General features: G+C 33.8%; 1 protein-coding gene across 1 annotated transcript in view; it reads right to left on the bottom strand.

Annotated features, from left to right (window-relative positions):
• The window catches only part of NEK1 (NIMA related kinase 1), a 152525-nt gene that overhangs the window by 114149 nt on the left and 21694 nt on the right, over positions 1-16682 (bottom strand). The window contains exons 4-9 of the mRNA XM_081091794.1: positions 15705-15802; positions 8320-8403; positions 5265-5332; positions 5050-5136; positions 2738-2792; positions 226-426 (exon numbers count right to left, since the gene is read on the bottom strand). Coding sequence (XP_080947920.1) covers positions 226-426; positions 2738-2792; positions 5050-5136; positions 5265-5332; positions 8320-8403; positions 15705-15802 — 593 coding nt within the window. The remainder of the gene's footprint in view (positions 1-225; positions 427-2737; positions 2793-5049; positions 5137-5264; positions 5333-8319; positions 8404-15704; positions 15803-16682) is intronic.

Here is a 16682-nt window from a genome sequence, read left to right as displayed (position 1 = left end):
GAATGAATGTGCTCCCTCCTAGAGACTGACTGAAAAGCAGATAGGGAGGAGAAGTTACACAGGAATGGAAAGAAAGGTGGCCCCAGAACTGTTTGAAAAAGCACCTCGTTCCCCTCCCCCGCCAAGTTCTGATGTGTTTGCTCTCCTCAAAACAGAGGAGGGCATGTTCTACTTAAGCACCATAACCCTATTGCTCAATTTTAATTCTACAGTAAAAAAACATACCTGAGGTGAGAGAAACTTTTCAATGCGTTTGGCTATAAAACCTTTCTCCAATATGGAGTTGACTGATGGTCTATCCCTAGGATTTCTTTTAAATAACTGAGAGAGCAAACAGCGGAGATCATAAGAATAATGCAAAGACACAGGTGGAAAAGATCCAGATATTATCTTCAGTACCAGGTTTTTCATATTGCCAGCTTCAAACTAAAATTTAAAAAAATAAATTAACATACATAACACACACACACACATTGAAAATGGGAATATCAACAATGACAATAGTTCATTTCTTAACAATATAGAACAGAAATACAGTCCTCTTCCAAATATTTTAACCATATATGTTCTCTAGAGCAAGGTTCACTTGGTTATTTATAAATATATTTAAAAGAGAATATCAGTCATCTTAAGATGTTATAACTTGTTATAAGAGTTTTAGTTAGCCCTGACCGGTTTGGCTCAGTGGATGGAGCGTTGGCCTGCAGACTCAAAGGTCCCAGGTTCGATTCCGGTCAAGGGCATGTACCTTGGCTGCGGGCACATACCCAGTGGGGAGTGTGCAGGAGGCAGCTGATCGATGTTTCTCTCTCATCGATGTTTCTAACTCTCTATCCCTTTCCCTTCCTCTCTGTGAAAAATCAATAAAATAAAAAAAGAGTTTTAGTTATTGGAAACACTAAGAGATGGGAATATAAGTAATAATTAAATATTTTATAAAAACATAATAATAATAAAGATGAAAACCAACCAACCAACCTGGTGGTCTTCATTTAAGACCTGCCTTCCTGTGCTCCTATTGTAGTAACTAAAACAAGACATCAATTATAGAACTAAAATATTTTGGGGAAATATAATAAACTACTAATTAATTTCCCTTTAAACACTGCTCATTATTTTTAAGTGTGTTATGTTCCCAAAAGCCATGGCATCAACAATGCAGCAAATATTCCAAAGTCATATCAATGGGAATACTATACATTTTAGTATTAAGCACAATATAAACTCTAACTGAAATTTAAAAAAATAGAGTGGGCAGTTTAAAGTCTTAAGATGATTTCATTTGGAGTGTAAGTAAAATTAAGCTTTGATATCTCAGCTAAAATAGTATAGAATATAAAACAAGGTATAAATTAGGCACTGGTGATTATGCCAATTATAACATAGTTCTGATAAATGTTAAATTCTCTTAGCACATTTAAAATATGTCCTTCAGTTGATTAAAAATTTGAATACAATTCCATTGTAAAGAAGTATTTATGTACATAAGAAATTCTAAATGCAAAAAGACTTGTTACTCTAGCTCTTCACTACAATGAATTTTTATCTATCTCTCAACTGACAAACTCTTCATAAATAAAGGTAAGAGAATTACTTAATTTCATGTGTCCACTTAAGAGTAAACAATTCCAAAATACAGAAGCAATATTGACACTTAAATGTAGATGAAGCAATGGTAACAGGTAAATGTAAAAATATTCTGATTTAGACTTAAAATTACTGTCACAGAAAAACTAACCCATTCTTCTACATACAGATCTAATAATGACCATCCCATATCACTTTGGCAGTCTGTAATTTTTTCCTTAAGAAACAAAAACAAAACCAAAGCAATACGGTAGGAAAGTATGCAAACATAAAAAAAAAAAAAAAAAAAAAAAAAAAAAACAACGAAGAAAAATACTCAAAGAATATCAGGAAATAAAAACAGGCTATTAAACTGCTTATAAATATAACCAAATTTTTCAGGGGAAAAACAAAACAAACCCACTCTATAGATTAGTCTAGAATAAACCTAAAAGGAAATGATAAAATATTACAGGTAGTCATTACTGGTTGAAAAAATTGCTTTTGGTATTTATTCACTTCTTTATATTGTTTATGTATTTTCTTTTAAGTTTTCTGTAATGAAAACACTCTATTGTTTAAACAATGGGGGAAGAATTTTTAAAAAACAAATTCTGAAATGGAAAGTGATTAAAAACCAACCTATTTAGGACAAGAACTTCCCCTTTTTGCTGTGTGCTATGTCAGAGTCTCAAAAGTGAAAATTTTAAAAACTCTGGATTAAAAGGTATTTAAATTGATTTAAAAATCCCTTTATAAATACGTTGAAAATGTTCCCTAGATGATTTCAATTCCAAACACAAATGATGTGGTTGTTTTGATAAAAACTGCTAAAATGAAACAAATATAATTTGTTAAGCTAAAATATCAAATTCATATATGAATTTAACTTTAAAAGTACAGCAAATCTATTTCTGTCTTTAGAAATAATTTTTCAGAAAAATGTATGATATATGTATTATAAGAACAAATATATAACATGAAGTATGTAATATATGCATACATATTAAGGGAAAATAAATTAAAATTTATACTTAAGAGAAATTGAGAAGTTTAAAAACTGACAAAGAAAAATTTCTAGTACAAAAGGGTCATCTGAAAGATGACATATAATTTTTTAAAAAATATTATAGTCACTTTTTGACACAATATTTCAGAAACTTGTACTTACTGCATGTTTAAGTGTGCACAACTCATAAAGGACACATCCCAGAGCCCAAATGTCACTAGGAAACAGAAGAATGACACATTTTTTATAAGTTTCAGATTTTACTTAAAATTCTTTTCACTTAAAATACCAGCATGAAAATGCTGTGCAAAAATATGTTCCATTAAACATGTCCTTTAAAACTTAAAATTTCAACCATAACCAAATGATGAAAACAGCTATCCCAGATTAGAGAAATTTAGTATTTAAAAAAACAAAATTGGTAAATGTTATGAATATTCCATTGTTACTTTATTTCAATTCAAATGCTTTACTTAACTATTTGCAATATGGTACATCTATACAATGGAATACTATGCAGCTGTAAAAAAAGAAAGAACTCTTACCATTTGCAACAGCATGGATGGACCTAGAGAGCATTATGCTAAGCAAAATAAGCCAGCTTTCATTCATACGTGGAATCTAATGACCAACATAAACTAATGGACAAAAATAGACCCAGAGACATAGAAACATCGAACAGACTGTCAAACCTCAGAAGGAAGGCAAGGGAGAGTGAAGGGGGGGAAGAGATCAACCAATGAACTCATATGCATATATGCATAATCCAAGGACACAGACAGTGGGTGGTGAAGGCTTGGAGAGGGAGGGGGGAGGAGAGGGCAATGGGAGAAAAAAAGGAACATACATAATACTTTCAAAAATAAAGATTTATTTTAAAAATAGCATGATTTCTAAAAATATTAAAGTAGAACACTACTACTTTAGTAAACATGAAGAAAATATTAATTTACTAAAGTTATATCTCAAACCTGAGAGCCATCTGAAACATTAGGTAAGAGTAAATATATTAATTTATTTTACTCTTAATTAAAGACTTATTTACACTATCTTCTTTACATATGATCTCTTCTTTTCTTTTCTTTAAAAATATATTTTGTGTGTGTGTGTGTGTGTGTGTGTGTGTTAGCTATTGTCATTTTAAAAAATAATTCTTTATTATTCAAAGTACCGCATATGCCCCCTTTCTCCCCACTTCCAGCGCACTCCTCCACCCCCGCTTTTCCTCTGAGATTCCACACTCTATTCCATGCTCCCGTGTCTCTGGATCCACTCTGTTCATCAGTTTATTTTGTTACTTAGATTTATTGATTTCAGTGAGGAAAAGAGAGGGAGAGAGAGAGATAGAAACATCAATGATGAGAGAGAATCATTGGTCGGCTGCCCCCTGCATGCCTCCTACTGGGGATCAAACCCGCAACCTGGGTTTGTACCCTTGACCGGAATCGAACCTGGGACCCTTCAGTCCGCAGGCCAATGCTCTATCCACTGAGCCAAACCGGTTAGGGCAAATCCATTCTTAATTGAAAGAATGATGTTTTTTACAGATGACTTATCCACAGGACAGCAAAATAACATTAAAATGTAAAATTACTTTAGTTCAAAAAAATACTGTTATCCTTTAGAATATTCACTAATAATATATTCAATGGACTAGACTTAATGTAACAAAAGTTTTTTAAAAAAAATACATTGGTAGGATGATGTTCTCAGTCTCTATGCTCAAGTTTGAAATAGAGCTTCCTCCTCATCCTCAAAAAAAAAAATGGGGGAGAAGGAGGACAGATAGCAATAATACATGCGTTATTGCCAGCTATCAATTTTTACCTTTTAGCTTCTATGAGCACTTTCAAAATTAACATCAATGCTTTTTGGTTATCATTTTTCTATGGGAAAGACTGAGAGAAAATAAAGGGTAATTGGAATTCAGTGGCAGAATTTCTTTTTCCATCTAGTACATTTACAGTCTGGTAACCACCGCACAACTCAGTAATTAGAAAATCTGAGGTTGGAAGCCAGGTGCCTGGGACTTTGAAGTTACTTTATATCGCTCTGCATTTGAATTCCTTATAAGGAAAGGAGGAATGATTAATACATACAATATACAATGTTACTGTGAAGATTAAGAGTTAATCACAGAAAGCATACAAAACAGTGCCCTTCATAGAGAAAATGTTCAATAAATATTAGCTATTATAATTCAGTAGGAAGTTACTATTACAAAGAGAAAGACCAAAGAAAGCTCTCTTTTCCAAATATAATTTCAATAATAAACTGCTTCTTTCTATAGTTCCTTTAGCAAGATAGTGAAATAGCTTCTCTACAATTCCCCTCATCATATATTTTTTAAAAGTCTGTGTATATACATTTACATATGTATATTAGTGATTTTAGAATATTCTTAAGGCTAATATATATAGTATAATAGATATAGTTAAAGGAAATCTACATAATATAATAAGTATTTTAAATACCTTTTATTATTGTAAGGTTTGTTTTCACAGATTTCAGGTGACAAGTAGTACGGGGTACCTATGCAAGTTCGAGCCAGTTCTACAGTACTAGAACAAAAAAAGAATTATTGGAGAAGCTTAAGATACTCAAAGATATAAATTATCACAGATACATAACCATGAATTTAAACTTCACTAAAGACATATCAAAACCAAGTTTAAAACTGATATATTACCTATTTAGAACTCTAGCAATTCCAAAATCTCCAAGTTGTATCGTCCCATCTTTGGTTAAAAATATGTTCTATAAAAGTGAGAAAAAAAACCCAGAATTATTATTACAGTTCAGTTCTGAGTCAACTTTTTTCACAAAAATGGAGTTTAAAAAATGCTAGGATAACTCAACATCCACATGCAAAAGAATGAAAGTACACCCCTATCTTATATTATATACAAAAGTTAACTCAAAATGGACTCTAGACCTAATATAAGAATTAAAACTCTGTAACTCCTAGAAGAAAATACAGAAGTAAATCTTCACTGGGCTAGGCAACAATTTCTTAGATATGACACCACCAACTGAAGCAAAAAAGAAAAATAGAAACTGGATTTCATCAAAATTTTAAAAATTATTGTGCATCAAAGAACACCACCAAAAAAAGAGATAGCCCACAGAATTGGAAAAAATATTTGCAAATCCTATATCTGACAAGGAATTTGTATCCAGAATAAAAACGTTTACAATTCAACAGCAACAATAAAAGACAAATAACTCAATTTTAACATAGGCAAAGGTACATATTATATGAATCCATTTACATAATATGTCCCCACTAAGCAAATCTATAGAGACAAAAGTAGATTAGTGGTTTCCAAGATCTACGTGGAGTAGGGATAGGGAGTGATTGCTAACAGGTACAGGTTTTCTTTTTGGAGTGATAAAAAATTTTCAGGAATTAGAAAGTGGTGATGGTTTCACAATTCTGTGAATATACTAAAAATCATTGAACTATACACTTTAAGTGGGTAGATTTTATGGAATATAAAATGTATCTCATTAGAGCTTTAAAAATTCAATCCCAACCTCCCCCTCCGTCAACTGTCTAAAACTTCTAAGTAGCCTACTAGTAAATGTAACAAATTAATCCTAAAATTTTCCAAAAATGGGTGGTGGGGGGTGAGGGGGAGGCAAAATAGGTGAAGTGGATTAAGAGATACAAACTTACAGTAATAAAGTAAGTCATGGGTTGTAATGTACAGCATAGGGAAATAGTAATATTTTAATAACTTTATATGGTGACAGATGCTAACTAGACTTATTGTGATCTTTTTGAAATGTATCTATCAAATCATTATGATGTACACCTGAAACTAACAGGATATTGTATGTCAACTTTTTTTTAAAAAAAGTGCAGATCCCTGGGCATCATCCAAAAAAAAAGGTAAAACAATCTGTAGAAATAGATTTAAAAAAATTTAAATTTCCAATAATTTACCCATTTTGCATTTATAAATACAGAACTCCAATACTCTATCAAACAGTGAAGTCAAGATTTTGTGGGATAACATGAATTAAAAACCCATCTTTATCAGTCAGGAGATCTGAATCAGGCACATGCTCAAAGCCAAGATGACACAAACGGGGGTTAACAAGGATGGAGTAAAATGGGATGAAATGGGACTAGGTGGCAGAGGGTTGGGGGACAGAAAAGGTGAATTTCCACCACAGTTTCTCTTCTTCCCACTATGCATCTTGTGGCTATTAAGCTATAAAGAAGCTGCAGGCCTGAGGTAAGAAGATAGACACTCGGCCCTGACACAGGAAACAAACTTCCTCTGTACTCCCCTTTCTGAGAACTGAGAGAGCTTAAGTGAGACAACCATGGAACCTCTATGCAAAGATAAGTGAGCTGTGGGGACAAGCCATACATATGAAGCCATACATATAATGCAAAGAAAACTAGCCCCTCCAAATCATCAGAGCATAAATTCACTCTAGATATAATTAATTTAAAAAAACAGTCCAACAAAAAATTTAAAATAAAATGTTTAGAAATTTCAGAGATAAATGATGAAGGGATAAATATCATTTAAAAAGAATGAGACATTATGAAATAAGAACCAATCAGAATGTGAAATTCCATTTTCAACCATGCAGAGAAAAAAATTATTATTAAAAAAAATAGATGAGAGCCCTGGCAGGGTAGTTCAGTTGGTTAGAGCACTGTCCCAATATGTCAAATTTGCATGCTCAATCCTCAGTCAGGGCACATACAAGAATCAACCAACAAACGCATAAATAAGAGGAACAACAAATCAATCTCTCTCTCTCCCTCTCTCTCCCTCCCTCCCTTCCTCTCTTTCTCAAATCAATAAATATAAAAAAGTTTTTTTAAAAGTAGATGAGCCCTGGCCGGTTTGGCTCAGTGGATAGAGCGTCGGCCTGCGGACTGGAGGGTTCCAGGTTCCATTCTGGTCAAGAGCATGTACCTTGGTTGCAGGCACATCCCCAGTACGAGGTGTGCAGGAGGCAGCTGATTGATGTTTTTCTCTATCCCTCTCCCTTCCTCTCTGTAAAAATCAATAAAATATATTTTTTTAAAAAGTAGATGAGATAAGCACTAGTTTACACAAAATTAAAAGGGTAGGTTGATGAAACTGACCTATAAAATGGAACAGAGAGACAAAGAGATAAAATATGAAAACAAGATACTTGGAGTGAAAGATTAAGAAGCTCCACCATGTCTAGAAAAAAATCCTGAAGACAACCTTGAAGATAGTAACAGACAAATAATATTTGAAAAAATACACCTAAACATTTTCCAAAACATTTCCTGGAAAATACGCTTTCTCAGAGCGAAATTACACAGCATAATGAATAAAAGCTGATCCTCAACAATGCGTAACACTGAAATTTCATAACAGGGATGGAGAGAATATCCTAAAATCTTCCAGAGAGAAGAAAGAAGGATAAGAATGATGGCTTGAAATTCCTAAACAGCAACTACAAGTCAAGTGACACGTGAGCAATACCTTCAAAATTCTATAAGAAAACAATTTCCAATCTAGAAATTTATATCCTATTGTCATTGCCTTCCACACATGCATTTTTAAAAATATTTTTCTGTTATAATGAGAAAGCAAACCAAGATATAGAAAGATATAGGAAGTAGGCAGGAGGTCTAACACAAGATAGACCAGATTGGACTGGGTTCTAAAATTTTGGATCAAGACAATGCTGGTTCCATGTCCATATCCATTCAGAAATTACTAGTAACACAATAAACATACCTGTGATTTTATGTCTCGATGAAGAATTTTTCTATCATGTACATGTTTCAGGGCCAAACATATCTGTACAAACCAGTCCAAAATCTAGAGGGGTAAAATGAGAGCTGTCATTTCTTTTAAATTTTACATTTCACACTGTTCTTTTCTTGACCACTAAAAGGATTCAGGAATGAGTTCAAGGAACTAAGTCCTTTAAAAAACGTAGCTATAATTTATTTTTAATTTGTAGTAACTAACATTACATAGGTACTAAAGCCAACAGACACATTAAAGTTAGGCACATACTAACTTTAAAATGTAGGAGACTGCTACTGAATGTCAGAATATGGAAAGAAATTTCTAGAGAGCAATAAAAATAGAAATAATTTATATTTTATTATAGTATCATAGGCAACTTCTGTTTTTAAGTTTATTTTTTTCTATGATGCTTTCTTTGACATAAAAATCATAAGAGGAAAAAAATCAGGCTGAAAAGTTGGACATCTCTTGCTTTTTTTCTCTCCCCACATTTCCCATACATAAACACATTCTGGAGTCAGCCACTTGAAAGTAAAAAGGTTTAATTTATTCCTCAGACCTAATACTAAAATAATTCCAAGCAGATGGCATTTTGAAACCATACACACACACACACACACACACACAATAATAGAAGAACACATAGGTTCTTTGATTGAGACAGGACTTTCAAATCATGACACAAAACCCACATATCACAAGAAATAAGGATGACAAAGTTGATTCTATAAAATTTAAAGCATCTGCATAACAAAAGATATAATCAAGCATAACAATCATATGAGAAAATATCTGCAGCATAATTGAAAGATTGCTAATTCTCTAATATGTACAAGTTCTTTCAAATCATAGAAAAATACTGGCAGCCAAAATAAGAAGTGGACCAAAGACTAGAAAGGCAAATGACTGGGGGAAAAGTAGCCAATAAACACATATACAGAATACTAACCTTCCTCCAAATTAAAAAAAAAATTTTTTAAACAAAATACTAACTGAACTTGACAAAAATGAAATAATATACAATGTTGGTTAGAATGTGGGGAAATAGGTCTTTGCATACCCTATTTGTGGTAATATTAATTACAGTCATTTTGCAAAGTATGCAAAAATTTTATATTCACATACCATATGAAAGAACTGCAATTTCAAATTTATCCTACAGATACAGTGTTACAAATACAAAAGGATGTGTACAAGGATGTTTACTCCAGCACTGTCTGTCAAAACAAAAAACTATAAATAACCTAAATGCCCTTCAATGGACCTGGTTAAATATATTTGATAACACTGCACTAGAAATGCTATGCAGCCACTGAAAAGAATGAAGTATGTCTATGTACACTGTTAAGTGAAAAAAAGAAAGTTGCAGAGCATACTCCTATTTTTTAAAAGTATATTTATGTATGTTATATACCTGAACTTTATATAGTTGTATATAAGTGTTATGGTGTGTGTAAGAATGAAAGAAAGAATAAAGGAAGGAGAGCTACCAATCAGGTAACAATATTTATATCAGGGGAAAATTTTAGAAAATAGATTAACATGCTTCTTATCTGTTCAGTATTTTTTAAAAGAACAAATATTACATTAAAATAACCTAAATTTAATTTTTAAAATTAATTTTCTTAAAAAGCAAGCCTCTCAGTTCAGTTCAACAGATAATTACTAAGGACCACACAAATTTTTAAATTCCTTTCCATATTCACATAGTCACATAAGGCACTGTAAGAAGAAAAATGAAATACAGTACTCTCAACTTTAAGGAGTTCATGTGGTGGCAGAAATATAAACAAATACCTTAATAAAATGCACAAACTTTGTAAGTGCAATAAGTACACACAGAGCGCAATTAATTCAACCATGAGGGATCAAGAACAAGTACAAAAAGATGAAAATTAAGCTGTGCTGAGTCTTCTGTTATGCAGCCTCCCTGTAGAGCTGAAACACATCTAGAAATGACCTATGCCTCAATTTAAAGATACGGTTTTTCATTACCATATCTCCCATACCTGTACTCCTTTATAACTTTACAAAAGTGTTCAGCAGCAACGATACCTACTAGGCCAAAGTCAGTCCATGGGGATTACATTTACTATCCTAGTTATAATACTCTAATTTGGATTTGCACCAGCTTAACTTCAATAACATGAAAATTCTGCTCCTTTACATTTCTATTCCACTCCTTTATGTCACAAAATTATACCTTTATACAATTTTATCTTTCTGTGTTCAAAAACTGATAATTTTTTTAAAGCATTAGATTCTCAAATTATGTAGAAAACAAAATGTGGAGTACAAACCAGTTGTAATACTAGCTTTGGGATGCATAATTGCTTTTTAAAAAATGCATTAGTCTCTTAAATTATGTAGAAAAAAAGTATTACAATAATATTAGCTTTTATAATTGCCTATGTATTTACCTTTACAGAGATCAATTTCTTCATATGATTCCAAGTCACTGTCTAGTGTTTTATCATTTCAATCTGCAAGACTCCCTTTAGCATTTCTTTCAATTCAAATCCAGCAATAACGAATAACCACAGCTTTTGTTTATCTGGGGATGTCTTAATTTCCCCTCATTTCAAAAGACCGTTTTGCCAGATATAGAATTCTTGGTTGACAGTTTTTCTTTTAGAACTTGAGTACATCAGCCCAAGTCTTCTGGTCTCCAAAGTTTCTAAGAAGAAATCTGCTAACAATCTTACCAGAGCTCTGTTACATATAATGAGTCACTTCTTTCTTTGTCTTTGCCTTTTAACAACAGTTTAATTGTAATGTCTTGGTGTAAGTCTGTTTGACTTCAACCAAATTGAGAGTTTTTGCTGAGCTTCCTAGATGTTTATACTCATGTACAGTGTATTCCAACAAATTTTGGAAGTTTTTAGCCATTAATTCTTCAAATGTTCTCTCTGACCCTTTCTTTCTCTCTCCTCTTTCCAGAACTTCCATAATGCATATGTTGGTCTACTAGTTGACATTCTACAGGTTCCTTATGGTCTGTGCACTTTTCTCCCATCTTTTTTCTTTCTGTTCCTCAGATTAAATAATTTCCACTGTCATAGCTTCAATTCACCAATTCTTTCCACCTGCTCAAATCCAACTTTGAATCCCTCTAATAAATTTTTTATTTCAGTTATTGTATTTTTCAGCTCTAGAATTTTTTTCTTTTTAAATTTTCCCTTTACTAATATAACCATTTAATTTATACACTGCTTTCCTGACTTTCTCCATGTCTTCCTTTAGTTCTCTGAGCATCTTTAAGACAATTGTTTTAAAGTTTTTGTCTAGTAGATTACCATCAGGACTTTTTCAGGGACAGTTTTTGTTTATTTTCTTTTCTTTGAATAAACCATACTGTCCTGTCTGTTTACCTTGTTAGTCTTTTGTACGTTTTCAGCCATTAATCCTTCAAATGTTCTCTCGAATGTTCTTTCAAATGTTGTTGAAAACTAGTCATTTAAATCTAATAATGGGGTAACTATGGAAAGAAAATTCTCCTCCTTCCCCAGTGTTTGTTGTTTTGAATTTTTGTTTGTTTTTAAATTGTCGTTTGCTATCTCTGAGCTGAGGATCAGCCTGAGGTATAAACTTAAAATTTTCTCAGGGCTTTCCTAAGCCTGCATCCTCCTCTACATATGCATGGTGACTTTCTAATTCCTCTTGTATATGTGGTTGTTTTTGAAAGTCCTAGTTTGTAATATCTGGCTCCCCAAAAAGGAAAAGAAAAAGATGAAGCAAGAAATAAAAGGGTATGGCCGTTTAAATCCCTTAGAGTTACTTCAACCAGAAGGGATGGGACTTGTTATAATGGAGGTGAGGTGAGGGTGAGGGGACAAAACAATAATAGCTGCCTACCTCTACCTCTTTGTCTATCCTTGAAGATTAGAAGTAGCTATCAATGATAGAGATCATTGGGACCTTTTGGCCCAGCATGCAAGCTGCTCCTGAAATGCTGCATGGTTAGTTGCCTTGGGACTGAGAGATGGAGAATGAACAGCTGCTACTACAAAGCTAAGAGCTGAAGTTACCTTGGAAGTTGCAAACCTTCAATAGACTCCAGAGATCCAAAATAGTTACATCAAACAGGTTCTGCCACTGTAACTGCATTAGTGGGGAGATAGATTCCTGGTGTTTCCTAGTCTGCCATCTTCCCAGAATCCTCTCCATCTGCCTTTATTTTCTGAAATATACTGTTACTTTGCCCTATCTTAAGTGACCAAATCTCTGACAACTCTTTAGACTTTTGCCTTCCCAAGTTTAGATCCTAAATTTAGGAAAAAATAAAAATTTGAGGTTATCTCTCACTATATATAAATTAGCTCAGTGTTGTTATAAGAGCTGCATGGGAAGGCTTGGTTAACATAACAATTACTAGCTGACAAGTAGAACAAGAACTCAAAACCAAATCTTCTTACTCCCAAGTTCTATGTTCTGTATACTAGGTTTAATTGTGGAAGAGGAGATAAGTAAAGCTTGAGAATTATGACATTACCTTACTTAGTAATACTTATTTAAAATATAAGTCAAGATCTCACCTTACCATATTTTACAGTTGCTACTAAGAACCTAAAAGTCCCCACATGTACGGTATTATCAATCAACAGCTTAGTTGTGCCAATTTGGTGTCTACCACAGACACAGCTTTCCTAAGTACCCTGATATGATATAAATAAGAACTGCCATCTCTGCTCTAGAGTAAATTACAACCTAGTTGGGGAAATAATTCTGAGGTGAAGTTATTCAGAGTACATTAAGAAGGGTGCATGATTTAGGAAAAGTAAGTGTAGACTTGGACGAGTACAATGGAGCACCACATAGCAGGAAGAAGCAACATTTGCACTCATAGCAAAACAGATGAGCTAGAAACATAGCAATTAGGGTAAAAAGTAAAACTGAATGAATTCTATAATAGGTGTGCATTTAAAATACATGTATACAAAACAATGATAGCTGTTTTTGCAAAACACATAAAGTATTCATTAAAAGCACGAGAAGAGCTGCCTGTGGAGAGAAGGGGAATGGAAATGGAGTTATGAAGATAAAAGAGTAAAAATAAACAAGAAGCACAGGCTTTGTTGAAATGCAACATGATGCAGTTATTAGAATTAATATATTTGATCTATATAGACTAACAAGGTAATGTTGCAGTGATAATGGCAGGATAGAGCATGGTATGCATAATATCCTATTTCTGAATGTGTGTCTCAATTTTTACATGTGTATGTGCAAGTATGAAAAACAAAGCCTGGAATACACCAAGCTAAATCTAAGGGACAGAGCAGTGGAAAACAGGACTTTCCATTTCTGAACTCTTAAATAATTTTGCAATTTACTTTTAAGTTTGTAAAAAGAAAGTTCTATAAAATCTGGAGTTGCAAAATGGCTATCATTGTTTGGCGTTAGACAGAAGTACGTTGAAACACTATGTGATTTTGGGAAAGCTACTTAATCCTCTCAGATTTCTTAGCTACTAAATAGAAAATAACTATATTAATTCATGGGGGGTTGTAAGAATTAAAAAAGACAACCAAAAAAAAAACAACAACAAAAAAAACACTCCTAGCATAGTACTTCCTCCACTCCCCTATGTAAAAGCATACAATTAAAATTAAGAATGGGTGATAATGAGAAACACAATTTAGAGAAAGAAAAGGTCATGGAAAATAAGACTTAAGTTGGGCTTTAAAAAAACATATAGAATATTAATAAGAGTTGGGGGTAAGGTATTATCAAAATAAAGAAATAATCAGAATAAGCACATAGGAGGAAGAATGAGATGTATAAACATGTGTCCCAGGGCATGCTCAATAAATATGTTAAGTATATGAAAAGAATCCACCATTCCTCATGGGTGAGGTCCGTTCATCATGTGCGTTGGGAGGTTGTCAGCTGAGGAAATGCAGTTACTGTATATACAACTCGGAAATGGACACTGACAGAGCCCTAGAAGATAGGTCAGTGGATTGTAAGTTTTTGTTGGACCTCTTTCCCTTCCACTGTATTGAAAATTTGTCTGGAGCTATGTGAAGACCAAAAGGTGTCAGAGCAGGCCTATTCTGGAAAATGGGCACAACTGGGAGAATATCAAGGAAACAGATGTGCTTTGGAGATTATAATGTCCACGGGATAGCTCCATGGTAGCACTCACTTTGCTCCATGCTCTATCTCTGGTGCCTAGCTTGGTGTGGAAGGCACTTCAATATTTGATGAGTGAACAGATTTGACCTTTGTATCTATCTATCTACCTATTTACCTATCTATCTATCTATCATCTATCTATCTATCTATCTTTCTATCTATCTACCTATCTATCTATCTACTTATTTGTCTATTTATTTAATTTGTGGGCTTTCTTCTCGGGCGTAAACGCCCCAGCCTTTTTTGACACTTTAATTTCTCATGTTCCTTTTTTTCTGGCAACAAAAGTGAATTTCTCAAATTGGGCCTCTTTCAGACTAGAATGGTGCCAAGCTGTGTTAACTTCCCTTCGCTCCAACACCACTCTAGGGAGCAGGGCAGAGAAACATATCCTATCACAATATGGGGTACACAGCTCTAAAAATCTGAAAGAATAACGTTAAAAGCCATTTTGAGACCCGGGAATAGTAAAAAGCACGTGAATTCAGGGAAACTATTTTTACACTGCAATAATTTCTTTTTGAAGCCTATTTATCGAGGCACATGCCATCAGCATAGTATTGTACGAGTGATGTGAATTAAAGCTTTCATAAATGTAAAATAAATAACTAAATAGATGGCGGAGGAAAGGTGAACTTTGAGGAATAAGATAAAAAAATAAGATTGCTTAGGTAGGATAGGATCATATTTTAGAGATCCTTGAAATCAAAACAGAGGTTAGATTTCATGCAGTTGCCAATACCAGGCTTCTAGGGCTGCAGTTACCTAGAAAAGCCATATTTTAGGAAGACATTGTCTGGCAACAGTAAGCCAGATTGACAGGGTATAAAATTAACCAGTTATAATGAATAATTAAGTTATATACATAAATATAGGTATTACATATATATGTGTATATACATATACAGACACACACACAAACATATATATACACATGTGTATATATGTGTATATATATATATATACACACACACACACATACATACACAGTATATTATACATGGAACAATATTACAGGCAGGAAATGAGATAGAGAACTGAACTAAGATGGGAGCTATTAGTACAGGAATGTGACTAATATATTAGAATATGTTACTGAACTGCCCTAGTAATTACAATTAGCATTTGTAGCTATAAATAAAGAAATAATAAATACATATATAAATAACTTTGAATTACTTCTAAATAACATTATGGAGTAAGGGTCAATCTCCTACATGCTAACTCACCTGATCCTCTTGAAACAAAATGCCTTTCTGAGCATTTATTCGTTTAAAAAGATCCCCTCCTTCACAGTAATCCATCACTATGTAGAGAGAGCCATTTTCTACAAAATATAAACATTAGATTCCATTTTTTAACATGTGTATCAAAAGCATAAAGAAAGGTACCAAAAGGTTTACTGAAAAGCAGCAATTAATTTTTTTTTTTTAAATATATTTTATTGATTTTTTACAGAGAGAAAGGGAGAGGGATAGAGAGTTGAAACATCGATGAGAGAGAAACGTCGATCAGTTGCCTCCTGCACATCTCCTACTGGGGATGTGCCCGCAACCCAGGTACATGCCCTTGACCGGAATCGAACCTGGGACCTTTCAGTCCGCAGGCCGACGCTCTATCCACTGAGCCAAACCGGTTTCGGCAAAGCAGCAATTAATTAATTGTGTTCTGTTAAACCAGAAACAGAATAACACTCAAAAGATTAGAATGCAAAGTCAAGATATACTGATAACACAGACATTCAATAACTTGGGTTAATAACTCCATCATTAATATTCTTTCTACCAAGAATACACAATCTTATTGGATAGCAGTATCCACATTGACCCAAACATCTCTGGAATACAGACAATATGTAGACAGATATACAAATAATTCCTTGACTTATGATGGGGCTACATCCCAATAAACCCATCTTAAGTTGAAATGTATATTGTAATACTTATTATTAACTAGAGGCCCGGTGCACAAAAATTTCTGCACTCAGGGGGGAGGGGATCCCTCAGCCCGGCCTATGCCCTCTCACAGTCTGGGACCCCTCGGGGTGACCACCTGCTGGCTTAGGCCTGCTCCCCGGGGGATTGGGCCTAAGCTGGCAATCAGACATCCCTCTGGCAGCCCAGCAGGCCTCAGGGGATGTCCATTTGCCAGTGGGGAGCAGACCTAAGCTGCAGTCAGACATCCTTAGCGCTGCTGAGGAGGCAGGA

The sequence above is a fragment of the Myotis nattereri genome (genome assembly GCF_964212035.1).
Source record: "Myotis nattereri genome assembly, chromosome: 5".
NCBI lineage: Eukaryota > Metazoa > Chordata > Mammalia > Chiroptera > Vespertilionidae > Myotis > Myotis nattereri.
This window is presented reverse-complemented; position numbering and strand designations above follow the sequence as displayed.